The 25,232-nt window shown below is 36.9% G+C and overlaps 1 protein-coding gene across 5 annotated transcripts in view; it reads left to right on the top strand.

Moving 5' to 3' along the window:
* Positions 1–25,232, top strand: part of FIP1L1 (factor interacting with PAPOLA and CPSF1) — a 43,537-nt gene that overhangs the window by 14,060 nt on the left and 4,245 nt on the right. For 2 of the 5 annotated variants that reach the window (XM_084286294.1, XM_084286291.1), the window contains 7 exons: positions 8,825–8,918; positions 9,966–10,119; positions 10,562–10,585; positions 14,693–14,719; positions 15,274–15,328; positions 17,059–17,114; positions 24,153–24,372. In XM_084286294.1, the coding sequence (XP_084142420.1) occupies positions 8,825–8,918; positions 9,966–10,119; positions 10,562–10,585; positions 14,693–14,719; positions 15,274–15,328; positions 17,059–17,114; positions 24,153–24,372 (630 nt within the window). The remainder of the gene's footprint in view (positions 1–8,824; positions 8,919–9,965; positions 10,120–10,561; positions 10,586–14,692; positions 14,720–15,273; positions 15,329–17,058; positions 17,115–24,152; positions 24,373–25,232) is intronic. The other 3 variants (XM_084286295.1, XM_084286293.1, XM_084286292.1) reach the window with 2 other exon arrangements.

The following is a 25,232-nucleotide window of genomic DNA, read 5'->3' as shown; positions in this document are numbered from 1 at the left end:
TTTTCTTTGTCTGAGAAGCGGTATAAGTCTTCCACACTTTGTACTGAACCTGTAATGATGTTTTCAATTTTCTTTTCTGAGTTGCTTCTAATTTATGATGTTCTTATAATGGAGGTCTCAAAATTGCACCCAGTGTTCACAGGGAAATGATTCAAAGTCTGTATCTAGCGCAGATCTTACAGAATTTCCATTCTTGATGCATCTCACTAGTGGACAGAGAAATCTCTAAATGCTTTAGGAAGTAGTTTCTGACTGGGATATTAAAATATAGCTAAGCTTAAATTTTTGGAAAAATGCATTGTGTAAATTGTGATTCTGTGAAATGTGCTTTTATCGTGAAAAAGTTTAATACTTTAGGGTCATACATGTGCGTGGTATAGACTTCAAAAGTAAAATCTTTGTCATACACTCTAGCTAGAATAAATACTTCACTCTAGCTGTCTTTATACCTTACCTTTATCTGCTACTTTTTTTTCCTTGCGTGAAGCTAGCAATTCCAAGTTTAAGTGACGATTTTTCAACTTTTTAGAGATTCAAACTTAGTGTACTGGTTGTTAGTCAGATTTTTCCTCAGAAATGTCAGGCTCGTCTGTTTTGTTCCAGGAACTGAGTTTACCTCATACAGGTTTCCCAACCTTTGCTTTCTGTTAAGAGTGCAAAGCCAGTAAATCAGTTTGGTCTGTTGCATAGCTAAAGAGGAAACAAAACGAACATTTCCAGTTCTATCATTTGTGCATTCCGGTGGTTAGAATAGACCATCTTATATAGGCTTAGCCTGAATACTGTAATTGTAGGTGGTTACAATGGCAAAGCTGACTTCTTCCCATATTTCTTATCTGCTGTTTTGGCTACATTAGATTAAAACACATTCTCGTGTAAAGAGGATGGTGTTTACCAAGTGGTCAGAAGAGATTTTGAAAGAAAACAATGTGCTCAGAAGTGTAAGACTAGCTCAGCAAGTATGTCTTGACCGTATGGGTTACATACGTCTGCTCAAGTGACTTCTCCAGAATACAATTACCGTTTTTTTATAAAAACTGCATTACTGATTCCTTTATACCAGGCAGTGTTTTATTGGATTGTTTTCTTTAAAGAGCTTTTTTTAGGTAGGCAGGATTTTTTCAACAGTTTGGCTCTACAATAATTTAAAGTAATTGCCTTTATGCCGTGAGGCATTTGTAGTAGAGCATTGTTGTGAAAGTGCTAGAAGCATTTCTCACCTAGACATCTCTCAGCTTCTAGCAGTAGTTGATATATTTGGTGAAAGGGAGGGAAAACTGGTGCAAGTGGATATAGTCACATTGGTGTGGGAATTGGTAAGGAGCTGGGAATGAGGAGAAGAGGAATTCAAAGAGCAGAAAAGATAGACAAGAAAAGAAAGACCTAGACAATTTATCTCACCAGAAACAGCGCCTCTTCTCAGTCACAGACAAGCACTGCCTCCAGAAAAGCCAGTTCAGGCAGAGGGAAGTGGCAGGAATGATATAGGAGGGCTGAATCATCCAAATTAAGGTAAGAAAAAAAGTAATAATCACGGCATGGTCCTGATTTAGCATTTTAATCCCCCATTTATTAGTCAGGGCTGCCACATCACTTCATGGAAAATTTGACGCATAGATATTGCAGCATATACATGTATTTCCCTTCAGTGGGAAGTCAGAGGACAGATAGTGTTTTTTGCTGTTTGTTTGTTTGTAAACAAGCATTAAAATATTTTTGTGCCCATTTTTTATTTTCATTTTAGTAGGTGCTTAGCAATAGCAATCTAAATTTGGCCCCTGTCCTCAAAATTTCTCAAAGGTCCATCAGGAATATTTGTTACCAATACGGAAGCTGCATTTTACAAAGTAGAAACAGAATTAGTGCTCACCTGCAAATAAAAGTTACGACTTCACTAGAATTGCTTCCTGTTTTATTCAAAGAAAAAATCAGTGGGTTGTTCACACTGTGAAAGTTTGAGAAATTGTGCTTGAATTTATAAACAATCACAGTCTTAATCTGAGCTATTTAGGTTGTGTAGGAATGAAACTTGAAACTCTTGTCTTGATTGTTTTGGTAGTTAGGGCTGCTGAATTGCATTAGTGTTGTGTAACCCTGAAGGAAAAGTTATAGCATAATGGAAGTGGTTTAGTAAATGCACATCATACGCAAACAACATAATGTTGAACAGAATGCTTGTTCGCTAGATGCAGTTAAGATTCATTTTATGCTTGGTCACTGTTAAGGTTAAAAACTGAAGGAATCTCTTTTGAGTATAACATTTTATGGATTGTGAAGAGAATTTGACATATTTCAAACCTGTCCTCACCAGCCAGGTCATTGAGATATCTTGCTGTTTTGTAGAGCAGTACTTGTCTTTACATCATTTGTCATGGTCTGTAAGATAGTATTTATTTAGTAGCAGAGGAATAAGTAGAAGTTTCATTTAAAAGCTGGATGCAAAAACTGGCACTTTCTCGTTACTGTAATATCTAGAATAGCTCCCTTTCATATAACTTGGTTCTGTCAGGTACTGTTGTTTTTTTAGCTCCCATTTATGCTTTTTTGGGTTATTGCTAAAGAGTACATTGCATGTAGATGAATTTTGCTTTCAGGGAAATGTGCTTGGGCCTTTCTCTAAATAGAATTTTTATAGAAAATGGATTCGTGGAAAGAAAATGGATTTTTCATCACTATGAAAAAATACAGGTTTCTTCTGTTTCATGAGATGGCCTTGCAAAATTAATGTTGAAAATTCCGATGGATAATGAATTATTTTGAAGAAATGTCTGTTCTGTATATAAAACCAAAATCTTGCTTATTGTATTAAATTTGATTGCTTTTTTTTTTATATGCATCAGTAGTAAGTGAGCTCAAAAAAGTTGAGAATGTCCTCAAGAGGAGGAAAATAAAAGAACAAATTGCATAAACAAGATAAGAAGGAAAATAGAAAGTTTTCTGTAGTCTAGTATAATTCTTAGTTATATAGTCTAGTGAATAAAAGTGGCATCCAGTAGTTAGACCTCTTTTGAATTCTGGAAATTGTTGTTTCAAAATACAGTTCATTTTTTACCTTACAGATGCTGGAGATAAAAACTGTTTTCTAAAGCTGTGTAGAAAATTGCTTTGCTTTTTTTTTTTCTTTTTCCCTTCAATTTCTTTTTGCTGTGTAAAACCTAAATAATCTCTGTTTGCCATAAGAGATTGAGATAGCTCTCTGAATTAATTCTCCAGGGAGGGCAGTCTTCATAGTGTGAATAGCTCATAAATAACCATTTGTTAATTAGAGTGAAATCATGCACTGAGTTGCTGGAATGTCCTTTTTAAGCTGTACTTTGCGTGAACTCTGCTGTGGGTTCATGTGTGTCCCACACGTGTGGATTGCCTTTTATGATCGGGTGTATCCATTGGGATTGCATCTGTATCCCAGGTGCCCTGGTTGTGTAAGGGGCGAACCAAGTCCTTTCTTTTCTTTGCAGATAGCACTGAGACAAACCTAATGATGCCTGTTTAACTTCTTATCATTAAGTCAGACAGTAATTGGCTGAGCAGTCTTTGAAATTTCCCCACGTGCCAACTTGCTGTGACTTAGTGAAGATCCAAGGCTTCATATTGGCCCCTCTTAAAAAGCTGCTCCGCTGTTGTTTCCTGGACACTTCAGATGCCTCTTTTTGCATAAGTGAAGATAAAAGTTTTTGACAAAGGTGTTGTCTGCTCCATTTGCAAATGAACATAGGCCTTCTTTTATTGGATCTCAAGCTCTTCTAATAGAGAGTACTTTGTGCAGTGTTACATCAGTCTAGGAAATAGAGAATTTGTCAACTTCACGGTATGATTGCAAATTCCTGAACTCATCCCTCATTAAGGAAATGAAATCTTTTGGCTGTTCGGTAGAACAATGGATATCAGGAAGTGTGTGTGTATTTGTAAAACACCAGTTCAGTGAGAATGAGTAGAGCATAGGCACACGCATCAGACTCGCTACCTCGCTACCAAGTGGAAGCCCTGTAAAACGGTGGAGTGAGCCAAGCAGTGAGTCATCCAAGGGACTTACTGCTTTAGAAGAGACTTATCTAACATATAAAAAGGACTAAAGCTAGGTAAAATGGAAGTTTTCTTGGGTAAGATGTGAGATAATTAGAGAACATATCGATGCTGGAGGAAAAGCAGTGTCTTAGAGCTCTGAAACCAAATGGGCTGTCAGATTGAAGAATGAGACAAAGCTTTCTTGTTACACACAAAATTCACTTGTCCTTTTTTATTTTGTTTTAGTGAAACGTGGTTGGTTTAGCAAATATTTTATAATACCTGCATTTGCAATTTGGTTACTAAAACAGCAGTCCAGACAAAGTCCAGCCATGCTGGATTACCATGTAAAACGGCAACTGGGGAGGATTAGGAAAGCAGGTGTTGATTATTTCAGCACTTAGGCTGAAACAATCCAGAAGTCTTGATTTCTAGGCTGGGATGTTAGGATCAGAGAATTTCGTTGACTTGTGTTATCCTTTGAGGGGCTGCTGTATAGTTTACGTCACTGTAATTTGCAGATGTGTTGTCGGGCTCTCGTACCATTGGATCTTTTTTTCCCTCCAAACCCTTGTGCTTAATGAGCTTGCTTTGAAATCCAGGAGCTGCAAACCCAAATATTGCAGAGCACTGCTGACAAGGCATTTGGATCATCCTCAGTGTGCAGTCTTCCAAGGAGCTTTCAGCTGATCTCCCAGCTATTTGCATTAATCAGTTTAGTAGTCAACTATACTGCTAGAAAAAAAAAAAAAAAAGAATCAGGAGCATCTCTTCTAAAAACTAGAAGTATTTTTCTCTTTCTTTGCATTTCGATTCTGAAATTTCTAAAAGCTTTTCCCAGTCTTCCATCTTGCTCTGTATCTCACTGTTGATAAATATTGTCGATTTTCTTTACTGTGATGTCCTTTACAGGTGTGGCACTGGTGTACCTTTGTTTCTCTCATCCCTTAGAAGTGTAATTTTATACCTTGTTTTCTAATGGAGTTGACCTAAGTGAATCCAGCTTTTTAACCTCTTTTAGAAATTAATTGCGGGCTGCAAAGCAGATGGGTATTATTGTATCTGTATACAAATTAGAGTTTCAAATTCTATAAAGCTAGGTTTCTGGATTTTCATTGTTTTGGGGCTGCAGACAGGAATGTTAAAACTATACAAAGTAGTGATTCCATATTATCACAAAAACCAGGTTTTAGTTATAAGAGGTGACATTCAGATCTTTGTCATACCATTTTCTGGTCTGGCATCTATAATCCTTTATTTGAGTATGTTCCCAAGTGGCTGATTAATTGAAGATTTTGAGAGACTTGATTATGCTTCAAATGGTAGTGCTTGTGTCCCACGGAATGGTGTGTTTACCATCAGTTCAGTGTTTTTATTCTGCTTTGAAAGGTTAATAAATAATAATTAAAAAAAAAAAAAGTAATGCACAGTTGACAGCTGCGTGGCAAAGAACTCAGATGTTCTTTTGGGCTTAAAGATACCTCTCTTAAGAGACTATGTGAGTACATAACAGGAGTTAAGAATTTTGTAGTAGGAACAGTTTCAGTCTAACAAGCATAAGCTTAATATGTTGACGGGTTTGAAACTGAAGTGAGATACATTTACATTAAAAATTCACACATAAACTCCAGCATTCATTGGAATAATTTAGCAGTCATTGTGAACTCTATCACTAAAAAATTAAATTCCAGATTTTTTTTCTAAATAAGATGCGGTTCTTCAAATGAAAACTAACTAAAGGATGGTATATGGCCTTCCATATGTAGCCATCCAGACAAGAGGGTTTAGTTTAGAATCTATAATTTTATGTCGGCAGATTTCCTGACATACTGATGCCAATACTCCAGGTTTCTTCTCTGTCTCTCAACTTATTTTTAGTTCCACTTAAAAGTGTTTTTATAATTGGTAGTAAAATAATTCTTTTCTGTAGTGCAGTTTTGTATTCCATTTTCCTTAGTGGTCTGTATGTTGCTATTTACTGCAGCAATTGTTATGATTGTATAATATCAGAATTTTAACATTTTCCTGATACTTTATAGCCATAAGTATTTTATAGACGGTGCAAAAATGTTTATCATAAGAAAACAAAGTCAAAAAATTAAGAGGTAGCTAAGACTTACTGCATTTGTTCCTGTAGTATTATCACTTTGTAAAAAATCTGGTAAGACAGTGCTTGCTCTTGGTCAGGAAATGGGCACGAGGTGTTCAAACTGTTGCTGTGAAGATGAAAACGGGATCCTGGTGTGAAGGCTTTTGACATGTTGGTCAGCATTCCTGGTGGAGAAGGATTCCCTTAACCTTAGCTGTATTTTACTCTTTTTAGTATGTCCATAGAAAAACCCACCTTTCTCCTACTTCAAATTAGGATTCTTTTCTTTTAGAACGTGGCTCCAAAATACAGACTTTCTGATATAACAGGCCTTTCTGAAGTGTATCCTTACTTAACCAGAGCAGTTAATTTTTGTGTGAATACTTCTGATGACAGTCTTATAAAAGAGAGTGAAACATCAGGTTACAAATATACGTACAGGCTAGTGCTTAAAGTAATCTGTATGATCTCATCGATATGTAAAGAAAATTCTGTTTGTCACAGTTTGCCTATTAATTATTTTATTAGTTTGTGATATTTTCATCATTGGCATAATAAAATACTGTGACCTCGTTCTAAGCAGATAAGAGAATGTGGGGGGGAAAATTGAAGTAGCACCGAGGAACAGTCGTCTCATCTGTGACTTTGAGAAATGTGAAATGTGCATCGATAGGAAGTGGAGAAGACGTAGCTGTTATCTGACTTGTGGATCTGGAAATTTTAAAATCTATTTGAAAGGAAGAAAAATGAAACTGGCGGAGAAATTTAGCCCTCTGTAGGTATTAGTGCTACAGTTTGTTCAGCAGACCAAGGCTTGCATCCAGCTTGTTTGCCAAGATACAAGTAGCTTGCTTTTAACAGTACGTGACAGATGAAAAACTTGAGGGAAGAAAGAAATAGCGGAGTTTTGATAATATTAACTAAGACTAATTACTTTTTATTAGAAAGAACCACAATGACTTATTTTAGGCTTCTGTTCTTTCCTGCAAGTTTGAACCCATGAGTCTATTTATGTATTTACATTTAAACAGAGGAAAAAAAAATCACAGGGGACAACACGTGTGTTCTTAAGGAAACCTCTGTAGTCTTTCTCAGCAGAATCAGCTCTTGTTCTTTTTCTCATTAATGCAGGTGACCTAAAGACAGTTCAGCTATTTTTAGAGAAAAACATTAATCTATAAGGGTTAACAAATATAAGAGAAAAAAGAAGGGGGAAAAGGGGATGGAGAAATCAGCCCTAATCATCTGTAGTCATAGGCTCTAATTACACATTACCGGTTGGGAAGGAGATCATGGAATTATTGTTGCCACTTCCCAAAATGTCAGTTCAATTTCCAGTGTTAGCCAAAATAAGCTAGTAGAATGGTAGTCATCATGAGCAGTGGGGAACAAAATGAGAAAAGTGATTATAATGCATAAAACTGTGTTGCACTGAGAGCTGAATATTGCCTGTGGTTCTGTTTATATCATATCAGAAAGGTTATAGTAAAAGTGGAAGGGGTGCACAAAAAAGAGGATCAAATACTTAGAGTCAGTTGAGTGTGAATAGAAGTGTGGATTAGTTCATCTTGGGAAAGGGATGACTGAGAAGAGATGCAACAGAGGTACCAAGAATACTGTGGCACCAGAGAACAGGTATTTGTATGATGATGATTTTTATTTATTTATTTATTTATTTTTTACCACAAGGACTCTAGGGCACCAAACACAAAAACAGCAGCTGAAACAGGTTGCATCACTGGAGGTTAAAAGCACAAGTGTGTTTGTTCAAAAGAGATGGTGCAAATGCAAGTTAATGAGGGACTATGAAACACAGTGCGCAGGTTGCATAGGAAGTCCCTAAATTTTTGATTCCCAGAAACTGGGAGGGAAAGTCTGTATATGTATGCTACTTCTCCTTTCTTCTTTCTCTAAAAATCCATTGCTAGCTACTTCTAAGGTAGGTGTTCTCAGCGTGGTACGTTCACATGTTGCCTGACTGGGTTATAAGGGGAACTGAGGTGAGTCTTCTGCTGCTTCTTTGCCAGTTTCTTTAATGAAGGTGAACATAGCAATTAGCTATGTAAATGTTTTGTGGAGAGACACTTTGTATTTGGAAATTTGAGGAGCAGAAGTATGTATGACTGGTCTAACATTCCTTTGAATTGGATGCAAGACTGTATATTCTGAGACAAGAGGGATACCTGGTGATTTTCTTCAATATGTGCTGCAATATCTATAGTATGCATGGAAGAGTTGAGTTGGCTTATGTTTATTTCTGCCTCCTAACTTAACTTCATTTGATCTTCCGTGGAATCTTCTGGTATGGTTTCAGCAGTTTAAAGTTTATTTTTAATGATTAGTTCTATTTTACTTCAGATTTTTTAGAAGTTCTGTTTAATGTACTCTTTCCTTATTGATGTTTTTTGGTGATCTCCCTGTATTATTCCTTATGTTTTTTGGTTTTTTTTTGTTTTTCCATCATTGACAGAAGTATAGATTTACTTTCTTATTGGGGATGGAAGGAGAATGCGGAGACAGTCATCCTTTATCCTACAGGAGTGTTTGCTGCATTGTTCTGTTCTACACACTTATTTCATGAAATTTATCATATTTAGTGTTCTTCAGAAAGTCTTTTATGTTTTGTACAGGAGAAGGAACTCGTGGCATTCAGAATAAGAGAAGTCCATAATAACGTCTTCTCTCTCTTCCTAGTTCTGCTTGTTGATTCTGGTTTGTCCTGTGTTGCAGGCGATTATCTGGCACAATAGATGTGATTGGACAGACCATCACTATCAGCAGGGTGGAAGGACGACGGCGTGCTAATGAAAACAGCAACATACAGGTTTTATACTGCAGATTTACACACTATCTTCGTCTAAAAGACATTTTTGCTACACCTCTGCTTCTGATTAAAACACTCCAATGTGTATAAATGAGAAATAGAGAAGTAGCTTTAATTTCAGCTTTGATATCAGAAGGTTATGGCAGTTAATTGAAGCACATTAAGATGAAACATCTGATATGTTTCAAAAGATAAATGTTTTAGTGTACTTGGAAGGAAATAAGCAATCTTGCAGACTTACAGTCCAGGAGACAGCACCGTCTCTGCTACATACACATGGGATAAAGTTTTGTTTACTATGATAAAGATAAATATTTAAATTGACTATGTATTTCTCCCCTATTCCTGCCAGACACATGCTGAAAATCTCTTCATATGCATTTGGAGAAATAGTCCTTTAAAAATATGTTTTGAAGGAGTAAATAGTTGATTGAGCCTATTATTATTTTTTTTAATGTACATAATAGTATTTTACCATAAGTTATAATACTAGTCTTAAGGGGCTTGGATTATCTTCAGAAAACAACTAAATGTGTTAAGGTCGAATACACTTTCTCTTCTCATAACTCTGCCTGTAGAGAAGAATCAAGTTTGCTTGGTTCTCTAGCTGAGTTTCCATGCCAACTTAGGTTAAGGTTAAACAATGAAAATAATAATGGATTTCAGTGCTTATACTGAAAACACATCAGTGTGTTTTGCAGCTGAGCTTCTCACAGTGTTTAAATAATTTAAAATCTTATTTTTTCATGCCTTTCATATTGATTTTTTTAAAGAAATATTTTGCTTTACATACAAATATAAAATGGTTTGGGCCATATTCAGATGGCCTCTATTCCCTTGAAAATCCTATGTTCACTGTACCCTAGTGGCCCTCAGAGGTACTTAGCAAGTATGGGATACTGAACATAAGGACTGAGGTAGAACTTAAACTGTCTGAATATGGCCCTTTAGGTGCATAAGTAATATATTCCTGATGTAGGAAAAAGAGGAAACCTGTCTTCTACCCTTTTTACGTAGCAATTGTAACTATAGTTTGATATTTTACAGGTTCTTTCAGAACGATCTAATCCTGAAGTAGACAATTTTACCAAGCCACCTCCATTTTTCCCTCCAGGAGCTCCACCTACCCACCTTCCACCACCTCCTTTCCTCCCACCCCCTCCAACTGTCAGTACTGCTCCACCTCTGATTCCCCCACCAGGTAAATATCCTGCACCACATGCAATATGGAGAATGAGAGACTGATGCTTGATGATAGTGAATTAAAGACAGCACATGCCATGCAGATTTGACTGTGCGTGTAGAATTTCAGAATTTTGTGTTGTACTCTTCTCACGAATATACCTGCAAGGCAGAAATGGAAGTGGATGTCTCTGCTTTCTCAGTAAGAGTAGCCACAAGTAGTAAATAATTTCTTAAATACTGAATGTTGGGTCCTGTGTCCTTGAGAAAGTTTGAAGTGAAAAGCTCTTTTCTGTGATTCAAGTATTGTTAATGCTATTGAGAGGTACGTGTTAACAAATGATTCTGGAAACCTTTGAACTAAAAGCATGACATATCAAGAATTTGTGTCAAAACTTGGATTTTCTGATGTCTAAGGTCTAAACACCAACGGAATCTTTAATTCCTATTTCCCCTCACAGTATCTCTGAATTCTTGGAAGTCTGGTAAGAAATGCATTTGTGCTGCATCTTTTTTTTTTTTTTTTTTTTTTTTTTTTTTTTTTTTTTCACTTAAAGATCTAATTCGCACTTGATCTTTTTATCCAGCTTCCTGGGTCTGTGAATCTTAGACAAATCAAAGCTTTTTGAAAACTCTGCTTATTATTAAATGTTTGAAATTTACTGATACTTATTAAAACGAGAGTGCATCAAAGGCATTTGTGCAGTTACCTGAGTGTTGTCCTGTTAAGGAATTCAAGTTTAAAAAGTACTTAGCAGGAAACTAAGAAGAATGCTTGGTGAAAAGTGAAAATAGATGCAGAAACTTTGGAATTATCTGAGTAGGAAAACGAAGGGTTTGTTACATAAGAGGTGATGTCATTTGGAGCCCCTTTCCTTGGTTTCTCCATTTGTTCTTTGCATTTTTTCTTGACTTGTACTCAAGTCTTGTTGAAAGGCTTATTGCTTTTTCGTTTGCTTTTGGAATTTTTTAGAATTCTCTTTGTTAATTCTCTCACGTATAATCAAGAAAGGAAAATTATTATTTCTGTACAATGATTTTTTGTGGGATTTTATAAGATTTAAATCCTTCCCCATGGAAGATGTTGCTTTGTTCATTTGCTGGTGATCTAAAAACTATTAACTCCTGCTGCATGTCAAGCTCTGGCTCTCATCAGTGATCATTATGCACAAAACAATGCAACCTAGGATACAGAAGGGGGAAATATTTTAAAATGTTCTGTGTTACTGTGTGTAAATGCAAAAATATGGTATCTGAATGTTACTGCTCTGGCAATTTTGTGGAGTTTCTTTACTGCTGAGGGGATAGAATGGAGAGGGATGTAATCCTAATGCTAACTAGTATTAAACTGTATTTAAACCTTTATGATTATGGAATGCTTTGCAGGTTTTTAGGAAGTAACTATTATTTTAATTGTAGTTGTAGCACAGAAAAGCCGCATATGATTTAGAATGAGACAGATTCACCCCCTACCACAAATGCTCCTGGTGCAGCAATGTCGTATAGCTGTACTGATCTTATCAAACCCCTCACCTGTTGAGCTTTCAAAAGGTGAAAGAAGTGCACACGTGTTACAGATCTAGCAAGCAGGTTTAGCTTTAGTCTCATGGTTTGCAGACAGGTTTATGACATACACTTGTTCAGAAAGTCTCCTTCAACATCCTTCCGTGCCTCAAGTGGATTTGAAAATAACGATTAAGAGCTGTGGATTTGGTTTATTCAGGGCTGTGTTTTAATTGTGCTGTTGCCAGCTCTTTATCTTCAAAGCTGTTCCTAAAATAGAATCTGCCATCCCTGCTAAGTTCAGTGAAGGAGGAGGGAAAAAAAACCTCTTACCGAATATTAAACTGGGACTACTTGCCAGAAAATTTAAGTATTCCAAATATAAAACATCCTCCAAAAGCCCCTTTGAAAAAGGATCTTCCTTTGAAGTTAGCTCTCTTGTTCTGAATTCATTCACTCTTGCAATTCAGATCTTCTTTGAGGAATGAGTCCTGGAATTATTCAAATGGCCAAACCCAAAAAATGCTCAAGAACTGCTAGGAGATCGGTGGCTGTTGCAAACAATGTGTTGGGTTTAGTTTTTGCGGTTTATTGCGATGTTGGATTAATGTAAATCTAAAGAAGAATGTGGATGCCTCTGTTTAACAGCCTGCTTAACAAGTTTAAGTGTTGCTTTATGTGTTGTGGTTTAAGGATACAGTTGACGTATTTTTGTGTGACATGTATTTTTGAGATTAGGAAAAACTTACTGTGAAACATTAAACTTGTGTTGCATAGTTTGGGGAAGTTTGACTGCTGAGACTTGCACCAAAGCTTAGCAATTAACTGTAGGGCTGTAAGTGTACTCTTTTATCTTGTGATGAATAAGAGACTATTTGACTTAGTTTAGCCTGACAAAAGAAGTTTTTGCTCTGAGTCGATTTGTACTACGTAGCTGTGAGCTATTACACAGTTCAGCTAACTTGCAGAATGTCGTTAAGTCAGGGCAGCATTATCATGCTCGATTCCTTACTCAGCAAGCACAGCACATGTGGCATTGCTTTCCTTTAGTAAAACCTACTTGGTGTTCTCTAAATATTTACCAGTCTTGAGGTGGTAGATTGGGATAGAGTGTCCTGAAAACAGTTTTGAGCATGTTAGGTAAAACTCTGTGCTGATGCCATTTAGATTGTTCCTGACGCACCTCTGAATATTTAGGTTTTGGCTAGGCTTATCTTTGTGGCACTGCAATGTAATGCGTCATAGGGAGGTGATCTGTGCTAAGCTTCCTTCTTACACTGATACTCAAGTATAGTCCCTACATCACAAGAAATGACTCAAGATGTCTCTTCTTTCTCAAAAGAATTAATTGACTGCTGATGATTTGAGTATGCTTTTATACCTCAAATATGTTTTCACTGCATTAATAAAAGGCAAAGGAGTGAAGAGTTTCTAAAAGACGTTTAGATGTAGAGCTTAGGGATATGGTTTAGTGGAGGGCTGTTAGCGTTAGGTTGGAGGTTGGACTCGATGACCTTGAGGTCTCTTCCAACCTAGAAAATTCTGTGATTCTGTGATTCTGTAATTTTCCATTGCCCGAAGTTCGTGACTTTTTCTGTTTATTGTTTTCTGTCACCTTCTTCTATAGTGAAAAAAGCAAGGGAAAAAAAAAAAACAACTTTTAGATCTTCATAGTGATGCTTGCTAACTTGGAATATAGGATAATGTGCACTTCACTCTGATAGCATCGAGGAAATTAGCTTCCACATTAAGATGATATAACTGTTAATCAAGACTTTTAGAAAGTTCTTCAAAATTTTAGAGGAAAAAACACAGATGTGTTTCTTCGGTATAATATTCTGAATTAACCAATTCATCATAATTATTTGGACATCCAGTCTCTGGGTATCAGTTGTATTCTTTACTTATATATTGTATTCTTTACTAATATATTGAAGAGGAGTAGTGGTCTCTTCTAGAAAAAGGAAATGGGCCCTTCAGAAGATGGAAGGAAGAAAAAGAAAAGGTTTAGATCTGTCAAAAAAAAACAACAAACACATTGTTTCTTTTCAGTTGGTGATTCATAAGCATCTAGTAGAATCAAAGTGCTCTCAAATTTCTCTCAATAATAAGGACAGAAAGAGTTCAGAGCGCATGATTGTTTTATGAGTTTCTTGATTAATATTGCTCTGCCAGCTTACTGCTTCTGTTTTATCCAAGTTAATGCAAAATGGAGTTTTCTGATAGAGTCGAGAGGGAAGAGACAACTTGTCTGTGACTTTATGAAAGATTAGCTGTTACTTATTTGTTCCAGTAATTGCCTACTTCACTTACTGAAATGTACATAAATGGGATTTACCTCAAACTACCAATACTTTATTCAGGCCTCTTACAAATTCACGTTCCAAAAATACTGCGTTCTAGAAGATGGTCTGGAGTCACGTGAAATTAAATTCAAACTACTGCTGTTTTAGAAGTGAAGCTTTAAAAGTAGAGAAAACCAACAGAGTTATAACAGTTCTTGAATATGCATGTATTAAGGGATGCTCCCTTTCCAGATATTTACAAGAAAATAGAGTACTGAACATTTTTTTTCCCTCCAAGTAGCAACTGAATGATTAACTGCAGTGTGGCATAGCATTGACTGAAACGTCTGTAATGTTTCTTGTTGCCGTAATATTTTGTCCATGTGGACATTGTATTTCCTATGCTAAGCTATTAAAGGTCGGGGGCCGATTACATTTCCTTTCATCTAGTTATGGAATATAAAATGAAGCAGATATGTTCTGTGGAGCATTACTTTCCTTCTGAATACTTAACATTTTAGGGTTATGGATTTACTTCTAATCTTCAGACACAGAGTCATTCTTCGTTATTTTTGTTTCTAATTAAATAAGATTCTGAAGAGTAGTAATGTAAGAAGGCAGGTTGCACAAGGCTTGCATAAGAGCATATTGGTAGGTATTAATGTGAAATCTTAATCCGAGAACACAGAAAATAAGTTATTCCCCTTAATCGTGTATGCTGAGATAGCTCAGTCTGATTTTAGACCTACAGATGATAAACATAAACATTTACTATAACTGATACATTATTTGTTGTCTTTTTAGGTATACCAATAACAGTACCACCACCAGGTAAACTTGCTTAGATTTTTTTTCCACATTTGGGTAAAAACACAAACAAACAAAACCCTTCCTTAATTTACAATTTCCCAAGTTTCTTTTAGTTATATGTAGATAAAAGTTTATAAATACAAAGTTGTAGATGTATGCTCAGTTGTTATTCTGATGCAAGGCAGAAAAGTATGAAAATGTTCTTGATGAGTGGATTTATCTGCCAGTTTCTTGAAAGTCTGCTTCTTTCTTCTCTTTCCATTTGTTTTTGCTGTTACACATAAAACAGTTGTGATTTGGTTTATAAAGTATCGGTAGCTACTTAGGAATTTTCCTATGCTTCTCAAGTCTTGTATTTTTCAAGAATGTGTTTAATTTAAACTGCTGCTAAGGAACTCTGCCTTCATTAAGCTGTTTTACCAAATAAACCTATTTAGACAGAAAGCAATAAACAATGATTTGCATTATGCTGTCTGAAATGTGTTTACCATTGCATGCCTAACACAGTTCTTCTATGTTTTGTTTTTTTTTTTTTTACCCCTCCTACCCCCATTCCCCCCAATTAATTTTTACAGGCTTTCCACCACCACCTGGCGGTCCTCCACCTTCCCTCATACCCACGATAGAAAGGTGATTATCTGTTTGAAATCTTACAAATCAATATATTGGGATTCTGTAGCTGCAGTAAATCAGATATTAGGAATGAATGTTACACTACCTGGTGGGTTTTATCTATCTGTGGGGAGACAGTTTCTGTTTTTTACAATATTTTTCCAGAAGCGTTACTAGTCTCACATCTTTGACGCTTAATGTTGTTTTAAATAGGTTCCTTGACCACTTACTAGCTTTACTGAGTTATGATATTATATCAGTGCCAAGACTTAAAACACAAAGTTAAGGTAACAATTGTAGTCTGAAGTAGTAGTAGTCTGAAGATTTATTTAGGTGAACCTTATAATTCACCTTACAGCTACCATATCCTTTTATATAAATGTAAATAAACAATTTGGCCACACATTCACACTGTCATAAGCTACTGGAAATGTCGGAGTTCTACGGAATCCAAATTTCTATTTCTGCTTTACTTGTAAATGTTCAGTTTTAATATGCTTAATAGTGTTTTTCAATACCTATTATGTATATACATATCTTAAAACAAAACCAAACCAACAGCAAACAAGTAGTCAGCACAGCCCTCAAAATATTTATATTTTGCTGTAGGCCAAAACCAGGTCATATACAAAGCTCACTTAAGAAGATGGTGCAAGCCTCTTGCCAGTCCTTTGGATTTCACTGGAAGAAGGTGCACACATCTGTTCCTTTGAAATTAAAAATTCTGTTAACATATACTCCACAGGATGATGATGGTAAATCTCAGAGAAAATCCTCATCTGATTTAATTTAGAAAAAAACTAACAATGCATTTGATGTGCATGAAAGCAAATTTATTATTTCCTAGTGACAGTTGTTGTGAGTGACTGTTGCTTCTGACAGTTAAGCAGTATTCATTGTATTTACTTAAGTAAATACTTATATAGTTTCTGAAACAGTGTGGAAAAAAATCCACTTGATTATAGTACATGGGAACTAGATCTTACACCTTTAAATGTTGCACTGTTGCAATGGTCTTTCATTATTATTGTATTTGTTTTTGCTTTTAAACTAAACTAACCCCGGACTTTTTTAATGTTGCACTGCCTTGAAGAACAGAACTAACGTTCAATTTGAACACAGCAAATATAATTCATTCAAGCTACGTAGGAAGTGCTAAAAGTCATCAAAGATTTGTGTGTTTGAATTATGTCCTGTGCACATATCATCCATTTTAACCTTCCTGTTTTTTACCTACTTGAGTTGGCTACCTCTGACAGAAGTCAGCATAGAAAATATGTAGTCAATTTAATACTTTATTTATAGAAGTAGACATTTGAAGTCCACCTGTTCAGAGATATGCTCCATACCTGCTTTTTAAGAAAAAGAGTGAGAATGGCTTCATTCACAAATGATTACTTTCAAACAATTAGAGATAAGCCATATTTGAAAAAAAAAAATATAATGGAAAATACAAAGAACAGTTCATGTTTAATATTTGTTTTGAAGATACTGATTTTTTTTTTATAATTTTAAGAAGAGGTGAGAGAATGCTGTTATCATCTGTATTAAAAAGTGAAGTAACATTTCTTGATAGACTGCTTTCTTGCTTTAATGCCCAAAATGGAAGACTTAAATCAGCTTACAAAAGATACTTTTAGTCTATATGATGGTAAAAATTCAGTGAAATAATAATAAAAGTATGTATCTATCAATGGAATTAGCTTTAATGATAAAACTGGATTTTACATGAATTTTCTTCTCTACAGTGGACATTCCTCAGGCTATGACAGTCGTTCTGTTCGTGCATTTTCATATGGCAGTGGTGAGTACGTTTGCTGGCTTTGAACATTCTTGATTAGCGCTCTACCAGATTGTTTGAAATACTTACCAGGATTTCAGCTGAGAGTCTAAACAGGTCCTTTTCACTAATTCCTTCTGAAAGCTCATTGCCCACCATTTTTACCTGATAGATAACTGTTGTGAATTTACCAGCTGCTTGTTAACAGTGTCGTTTTTCTTACTTGTATCCTGGATATCTTTACATGCTGCTTTTTTATTTTGCAGAATTGAGATTTAAAAAATAATGCATCTTACTATGGACCACAAGTCAGGGAGAATTTCCCAAGAGCTGGTAGGATTTAGAAGGAGAGCAAGTACTATTTTGAGATATGGTCAGAATTTTAACCAGCAGTACCAATAATTGAAAAATCTGAGTGGCGTACTTCTCCTTTGAAAAATTGTCTAAGATGCTACAATCTTCAGCTATCCTGTTGAAGAAGTCCATTTTTCTTTTTTGATTAATGTTATAGAAAAAAATGAAGTTGGAAAACATCATCTGTTTTTATAGTAAGAGTGAACTGAAATAGAAATTCCCGTTCTGTAGCACTGTTATGCTATAGATACTGTTATGCAGCACATGGCTCTGCTTCTTGAGCCAAAAGAATGATTGAAATACTAAAATATAATCTTCCTCATCTAGCCTAAATGGAAAGGTGAAGTGAGCGTGTTGCCGGTTGCTACTTCTGCCTTCAGAGCATCTGCTATCCAGCCCCATGCCTGGTGCCTTTTCTCCCTGATGATTTTTCTGCCTCCTTGCTCTTTGTTCCTACAGCCGCTGACTGCTGGAAGGAGAAGTTGTAGGGAAAGTTCTGTCCAGTTGCAGGATGCTGAATGTTCGGCACAGATCAAATGTTCAGATAGTGTAGCTCCCAAATATTGAGAAGTCTTTAGAGGATATACCTGGATATAAATGACTTTTGTGAATGGCTGGCCATTTCTTGAAGCTAGAGCAGTTTATGGAGTAACAAATAGTACTTTATTGACATCGAAGGGTTCCTCATCAGTTTCCAAGTGTTTAAATTCATGTATGGAAACTAGTTATGTTTTTCAATAATTCCTGATGTGAGCAAACAGCTGCTTTATGCTAACTATTTTTTAGCAATAACTGAACTGTGTTTGCTGAAGTCTGCCTCAGCTTTACTTTTTGGTACAACTAACACAGCCTGGTTGACTATTTTGCTGAAGTTGTAACAAGTAATGTTATGCAGTGTATCGTTACATCTAATATGCTAAGTTTTTCACTTTGGAATCTCTTTTGTTAGAATTTGTAATTCTGTCAATTACTGGCAGGGCCACAAGAATATTTCTAACTTTTATGCTGGCCTTCAGGGTGTTGGCATGCTTACATTGTTTCAGTATCAATATACACAAGATGAATGTCATCATGATCATGCTGATATTTAATATGAAGTTTCTATGTCAGGGTTAAAAACTGATGTTTGCTTTTGTATGTTTATGGAAATCAAGCAGCACAAGAGAAGAAGGCTAAGAGTTAGAGGGACGTCTGGGTCTGAGAGGGCAACCAATTATTCTTTGTTGTTTCTTTAACACAGCTGATAAGACATATTAGCCAAAGGTCCATAATAAAAGTCAGATGTGATCTAATCGAAATACTGGCATACATGCCTCACTTTCTTTTCAGTGTTAAGAAATTTTTTCGATATTTCCTCCTCCTTTTTCCTCTGAAGTATGATGTATTGTTGGCTCTTCCAGTGAGACAAGTTAGACGTGTTTCCTGATTGAGAGATGTGACTATTGATTGTAAAGTTAGGCAGAAAAGGTAATTAAGGAGTAGCAGGTAATGCGGTCTTTCTTGTTCAAGCTTTTTCTCAAATTATTGCAATTAACTTAAGAATTTTCCCCAGAGATTATATCTATAAAAAACCTTTAAGTCAAGGTTTCTGTCAGTTCCTCCCTCCCCCCTTTAAGTAGTGTTAAAGCATTTTCTATAGGAAAAAAAAGTCATGATGACATGAAAGGTTTTTGTTTTTTGTTTTTTTTTACACAGTAAAAGTCATTTGCCTTGCTGTATTTTTTTTTCTTTTTATTTATACCCATGGACAAATCTTAGTGCTGAGTTTGAGTTCCTTTTTGAAGACGCATATACACAATCCCTATCACTGTGCTGTGTGATTAGCTGGTTATAAAAGCATGACATCCCTGGTTTCTTAATGCTCATACATAGTGGCTGTTAATGACCTCCTCTGCTGATCCCAGGTGTTGCAGAAAAATAGAGAGAAATAGATATAATAGGTTTTAACTCATTCCATCTTGTTTGCAAAGATGAGAAACTTCCCGCGGACATTACAAATTCTGCTGTTATTTGAGTGTGTTTAACCACAGTTTCCCACAGGATAGTTAACACTGATCTAGTCTGAACTTACTTTCCTTTGTGTTTCCTGATTTACTACACTCATTTGGTCTTGCAGTTCCTATCTGCACAGCACTTGTAGTGTTGTCAGCTTCTGGAACATGTCTGAGTAAACAAGGGGGCTTGGTGTAGTGTACTTGAATTAACTTCCAGCTACAAAACAGCAAATCCAAATAATATGTGATGAAACATCTGGATATTTTGGTCATGAGCTTTTACTTGCTTTGCTTAGCAGATGAGCTTCATTCCTTCTCACATCTCTTTCTTCATATCCCTCCTCATAAGGTCATAAAAGCTGAGAAAAGAAACAGAAGTTTTTAAAAGTCCCAAATCATCTAATGTCTCAGTGACATCTCCAAATCGAAATGAGAACCTGAAATACCCTGCACGTGTAAGGTGTCATTGTGTGAGAGGTTAATCAGAGAAATGTGGCTTTATGGTGCCACTTGTTTTATTGAGTAATTAGTTTTGTACAACTCAGAAGTTTAATTTTAATTGAGAAAAAAAGATAATATCACTGAGAAGAGAGGAATAAAGTCTTACAGATATGTGTTGTTTACTTCTAGTGAGAAGGTTCTTATAACAAGCAGGATGTTCCCATTGAGCTTACAAGTTCACAGTAAGATACCTCTACCATCATTATGGGCCTTTGGCAGGAGGTGGGAAGAAAAACAGCCCAAGTCAACAGTTAATTCATAATTCAGACTGTAACTGCCTTCTCTGCCACATTCTTGATCTAGTATTCACCTTCCTAAAAATAATCCTTGCTTCTTGTTAGGCCCCTGCCTATGTGAAACTTGTGGTGGGGGTGAGTGGGTAGGTCCTGCTGCAGAACTGTGCAGGTGGTATCACCAAATATCTATTGTACAGCGATAAAGTTAGGGGCTCTTGTGGAAAACAAGGTATTACCTCCTATGTTCAGTGAAGTAGCAATATCTTAGTGCTACTCAAACTACTGTTGGGAGGAAAAAGCACCTATTCAGGGTATGAGCAGTTGTTCTGCTCTAATACTCTGGAGTTACTACTTAAGAATATTTCATAAAATGCTGTATTTAGGCAAGCTTTCAATCCTTGGCCTTTTTCTCTTGGTTTCAGCTGACATTTTTGCTGTAGCGAACATAAGTGTCTTCTACCACTGGCTGCTCCTATCTTCCCAGTGTATCTGGCACCCCTACTGCAGCAAAAGCTTTTGTATCTGCTCTACAACGCAAGTTGCCTGTCTCAGACTGTGTCTGTCATACAGAGCTCTGGATCTTTGGAGGCTCAGCGGCAGATAGCTGCTGTTGCAAGTATACTCTCAGTGAAGATCTTTCCCTCACAGTCCCTGTCTCACACGATCCCTAACCTAACCCATATGATTTGTTTTCCTATTTTACCAGTGCTCTCACTGTGTCAGAACTTAGGTAAATTGAGGGCTCAGTGGTGCAGCAGGGTACAGATGATCACTTTATGTCAGAATTGCTAAGGGTGTTTATTTCCAACTTGATTCCACTGAATCTCCAACCTGTTATCTTTTTACCAGTCAGTCTGCTTGATGGCTTTTTCAGAGTTGTGATAGAAGATGAGTATAGGAAACACACTGCAGAAACACCAGTCTTCATTAAGCCTTTCTTCTGCCTACTAAAATTGCTAATCTCATGCATCAGTGTCTTTGCCCTGGACTGTAGGCTCAGTAAGAATGTGGCATAGTAAAATAATAATCTTAACTCGTAGCTGCAAGGGTGTTTTTTGTCTTTGTGCTCCTCTGCTGCATCAGATGCAGTTTCTTCAGGTTGTTTTTAAATCCTTTCATGAGTCAGTGCTACCTTTGCCATCAGATCTTTGAATTTCATTCATCTGTCAATACACGCACTGCATTTGGGCTTCTGGTAAAGCAACGTGTAATGGTTGTTTACTTTTTCCTGAAGCTTTTATTATTCTTATTATTTGTGCTCTAAGTGTTCTTTATATATTGTGAACATGCAACAAACTTAGCATTACGGAAACAGTTCCAGAAACAGAATTTTTTGAGGCACAAAGATGTATTAATGCTTTGTCTTAAGTGACACTATATAGCTTTAAATTTTTACGCCATCTGCAAAACTATTGACTGTGTCAAGTTCCCTCTTTTATGGTTTAAAAATAAAATCAGAATTAAACTTCAGAATTAGAGCAGAATAGTTGAGTTGGAAGGGACCTACGAAGACCATCCGGTCCAACTGCCTGACCAACTTCAGGGCTAACCCAAAGTTAAAGCTTAGCATTGAGGGCATTATCTAGGCATCTCTTGAACACTGACTGGCGTGGGGCATCAACCACCTTGCTAGAAAGCTTATTCCAGTGTTTGACCAGTGTTTCTTTGGTAAAGAAACGTTTCCTTCAGGCTGTCGCAGTGCTTCAGTCTGTCCAGCTCCATCTGCAAGGCCTCTCATCCCTCCAGGGAGCCAACAGCACCTCCCGGTTTAGTATCAGTGGTGAACTTGCTGAGGATGCATTCCACTCCTGCACCACATCATTGATAAAAACGTTGAATGGAGTGTTGAAAAGAATTGTCTTTCTTTTTGTGGAAATGATTAGAAGGCTCCATTCAGAGATATTAAAAGTGACACATTGCTTCATTCTAAGCAGTAAACCCAGAACACCTATTTATGTTAGACAACGTGCTTCCCTGAAATCCTTGTGTATTGCGAGGAATTACTGCTGGAAATTGAGATAGAAAATGAATTTTTCTAGATATAAAATGTATTTTCAGAGCATCAAATCTCAGGTTATTGGGGTGGAAGTGACATGCTTCTGTCTGATGAGAATTACTGCAGATGTGAGGGAGTAACTCAAATTGATGGTGGAAGTTTATACTCCCCTTAAGAAGAAAGTAGTTGTTTTGTGATGTACGTCTAAAGTTAAATTGAAGTTCATACTTTAAACCAGGATATTCTGTCAGCCAGTGTACTCAAGCCTCGTAGAGCATACGTATGTTGTTGACATAGTGGCAAGTCAAGGAAATTAGCAGTCTTTAAAGTCCAGCTGTTTTTTTGCTATTTCTGGCTGCTTTCCTTAGAAGAATTTCAGTTCTGGCAATATAATGAACAACATAACTGTTGTGTTAGGGTATTTTTTTTCTGTTAACTCCTCATTTTCTCTGTAGCCCCGAAGTGAAACAGTGTCAAGCATTTAGTTAAAAGCAAAACCTCATAAAAATGCTTTTTTTAGGGAATTATAGTGCTTTTCTTTGCAAATGTATTTTAACAATGAAATGTTTTTTTCCTGCTCTGCTGCCTGCTCAAAAGGACTTTTGTATTCCTCCTCTGGATGCTTGGCAAACTGCTGCTGTAAGCTTCTGCCAAAGCTTGCTGGGGCAGGCATACCCCAGCGGTAGGCAAGGCAGGCTGAGCAGAGCTGTTGGGAGAACCCACTGTTTTTTATAGCTCGGGAGTAATTAAATACAGCATCAGTAATGCACATGACACTGTTCAGTGGGTGATATTAATTGTGTTATTAACGTCTCTTCACAGCACCGTGGAGCCAAGTGCATGTTGTTCTCATGTTATAGCTAATGAAGTGGAACTCAGGCTGTTTGTTGACGGCTGCGTTATCATTCGGCAGGGAAGCAGATAAGCAGAAAATGGGAATCTGTGACCTCTGTACTCAAAGCCCACTAGAGAGTGCTGTTTCCAGTTAAATACTACAGCCCTTATTTCTCAGTAATAGAATGTATCCTTGGGGCTTCTGGAGGGGAAGAGCAAGCCAGAACAATTGGGGCATTAAGATTAGGAGCTGTTTAGTACAGCTGAGCTGGCAGGAAGCAGTGGAGAAGCATCTCCCTTCTCCCAGTGCTGGTTACAAGGCGGGTTGTGAGGCAGCGTTGTGCTGAGACTTCCTTCTTCACTTCTTCAGTGTATCTTCTTTTAACAACAAACATCATTTTCTGAAACTGTTATCTTTTAGTAGTAATAGTAGTTGTGCTGAGTATTCCTCGGAAATGGTTATCTTACGAAGCATAAGTAGGAGTGTTATTTCTTCTGTCCAGAATGAATTTATGGAAGGGACCTCTAAACTTACTGTTACGTTCTGTAATCAAAAAAGTGTGGCAAAATGCACTGTGCAATACAAATCAGTGAATGAGAACATTGCGAAAAACAAAAATGTTATATTTTAAATACAGTGATCTTAAAGGACAAAACATACAAACACAGCAACATCTAAATAGGAAGCTGGAAGCGTCATTTTCCTGGTTTTTCTGAGCTAGACTTTCAGAGCTGCTGAGTTTCAAAAGGCTTTTTTTTTTCTGTTTTTGTTGTTGTTTCCCCCAAAACAAAGCCGTTTGATGACATGAAATCAGATTCTGTCAGCAAACTTTACAACAAATATATATACGTGTGTGTGTGTATATGTGCATGTATTGTGCATGTGGATTAGACATGTGTTGCGATGTGTAACCCAGTTGTTTGTATCTTCATAATGAGTATTTAAATGAGTGCCAGAGGCCTTTATTAGCATCATGGAAAAGCTGCAGGCTTTGTGCAAAATTAACTTTCATGTGAAAGAGGAAGCTTGGAAAATGTCCTTGAAGGAGGCTAGCAAACGTCTGTGTGCACGAAGCATGAAGTAGTATTGCAATTTTCTTACGGTATCTGATCTTGTTCTTTCTAATACCAGCGTCTTTTTCTTTAGTCACCTTTCCGCACCTTGCAGGTTCTGCTCCTTCATGGTCTAGTCTCATGGATAGCAGCAAGCAGTGGGATTACTATGCACGGCGAGAGAAGGACAGGGAGCGGGAGAGAGAGCGATCTCGAGATCGGGACCGCGACCGGGACCGAGACAGAGACCGAGAACGGACCAGAGACAGAGAGCGGGACCGAGATCACAGCCCGACTCCAAGCGTGTTCAACAGGTTAGTGCAACACCTTCAGCGTGCTGTAACTCTGCTCCTAACTGTATCCACGTTACATGGCGTATTTCAGCTTTAAAGGTTAGTGTCCAGCTGTATCCTCCGAAGAAATAGAGGGTGTGGCCTCCTTTCCTTCCCCCTTTTCAATTGGAAACTATAATTGATTTTCTAAACAGAAAACACAAGTGCCAAAACTTCAGTGTATGTCCAAACTGGTTATAGCGTTCTATAGATTAAAGGTGGGATTTAAACACTGTGTGTGAGTGACATAGTCAGCTCTCGTTGATTTCAGTTTCCGTAGAAGTGTTAAATGAACTTTCAGTTGCCATTTAAGTGCCAAGAGCAATATGGTACAGCATTGTACCTTAATTCATGGGTTTAGCTGTTAAGATGGGGAGTTTAGTCATTAGCACTAGCTGGATAATAACCTGTCCTACCATTTAAAAAATTTACTTTAAGGTTAAGGACCTTTTTTTGTTTGTTTTCAGGCTGATAATTACTGTCTTTCAGGCTTTCAATCCTAACTCCTTAAAAATAAAAATAAAAAATAAAAACTGCAACTGTTCTGTGGCTCATGTGCACAAGTACAAAGCATTTAATGTTGAACTTACTGTGACTCCACAGATTCACATTGCCTTGTTGGAGATAGACTTACCTATGTTTACTTTGCTCAGTATTTGGGGGTGAACGTCTTGACTGCTTTTCTCGGTGTTTTTTGTTAAGTTTCAATTTTGCAGAGAATATACGTTAGCTGTAGGGCTGCTTGTTTTTGCTAATGGCTTTATAGTGGGGAATTTGAACACCCGGCGTCGACATGACTTAGCTGAGAGCTGAGATTTTTATGCATGATGGTTAACTAAAGA

The sequence above is a fragment of the Netta rufina genome (genome assembly GCF_964035555.1).
Source record: "Netta rufina genome assembly, chromosome: 4".
NCBI classification, from domain to species: domain Eukaryota; kingdom Metazoa; phylum Chordata; class Aves; order Anseriformes; family Anatidae; genus Netta; species Netta rufina.
Note: the sequence above shows the minus strand (reverse complement) of the source record. Positions and strands in the feature narration are given on the sequence as shown.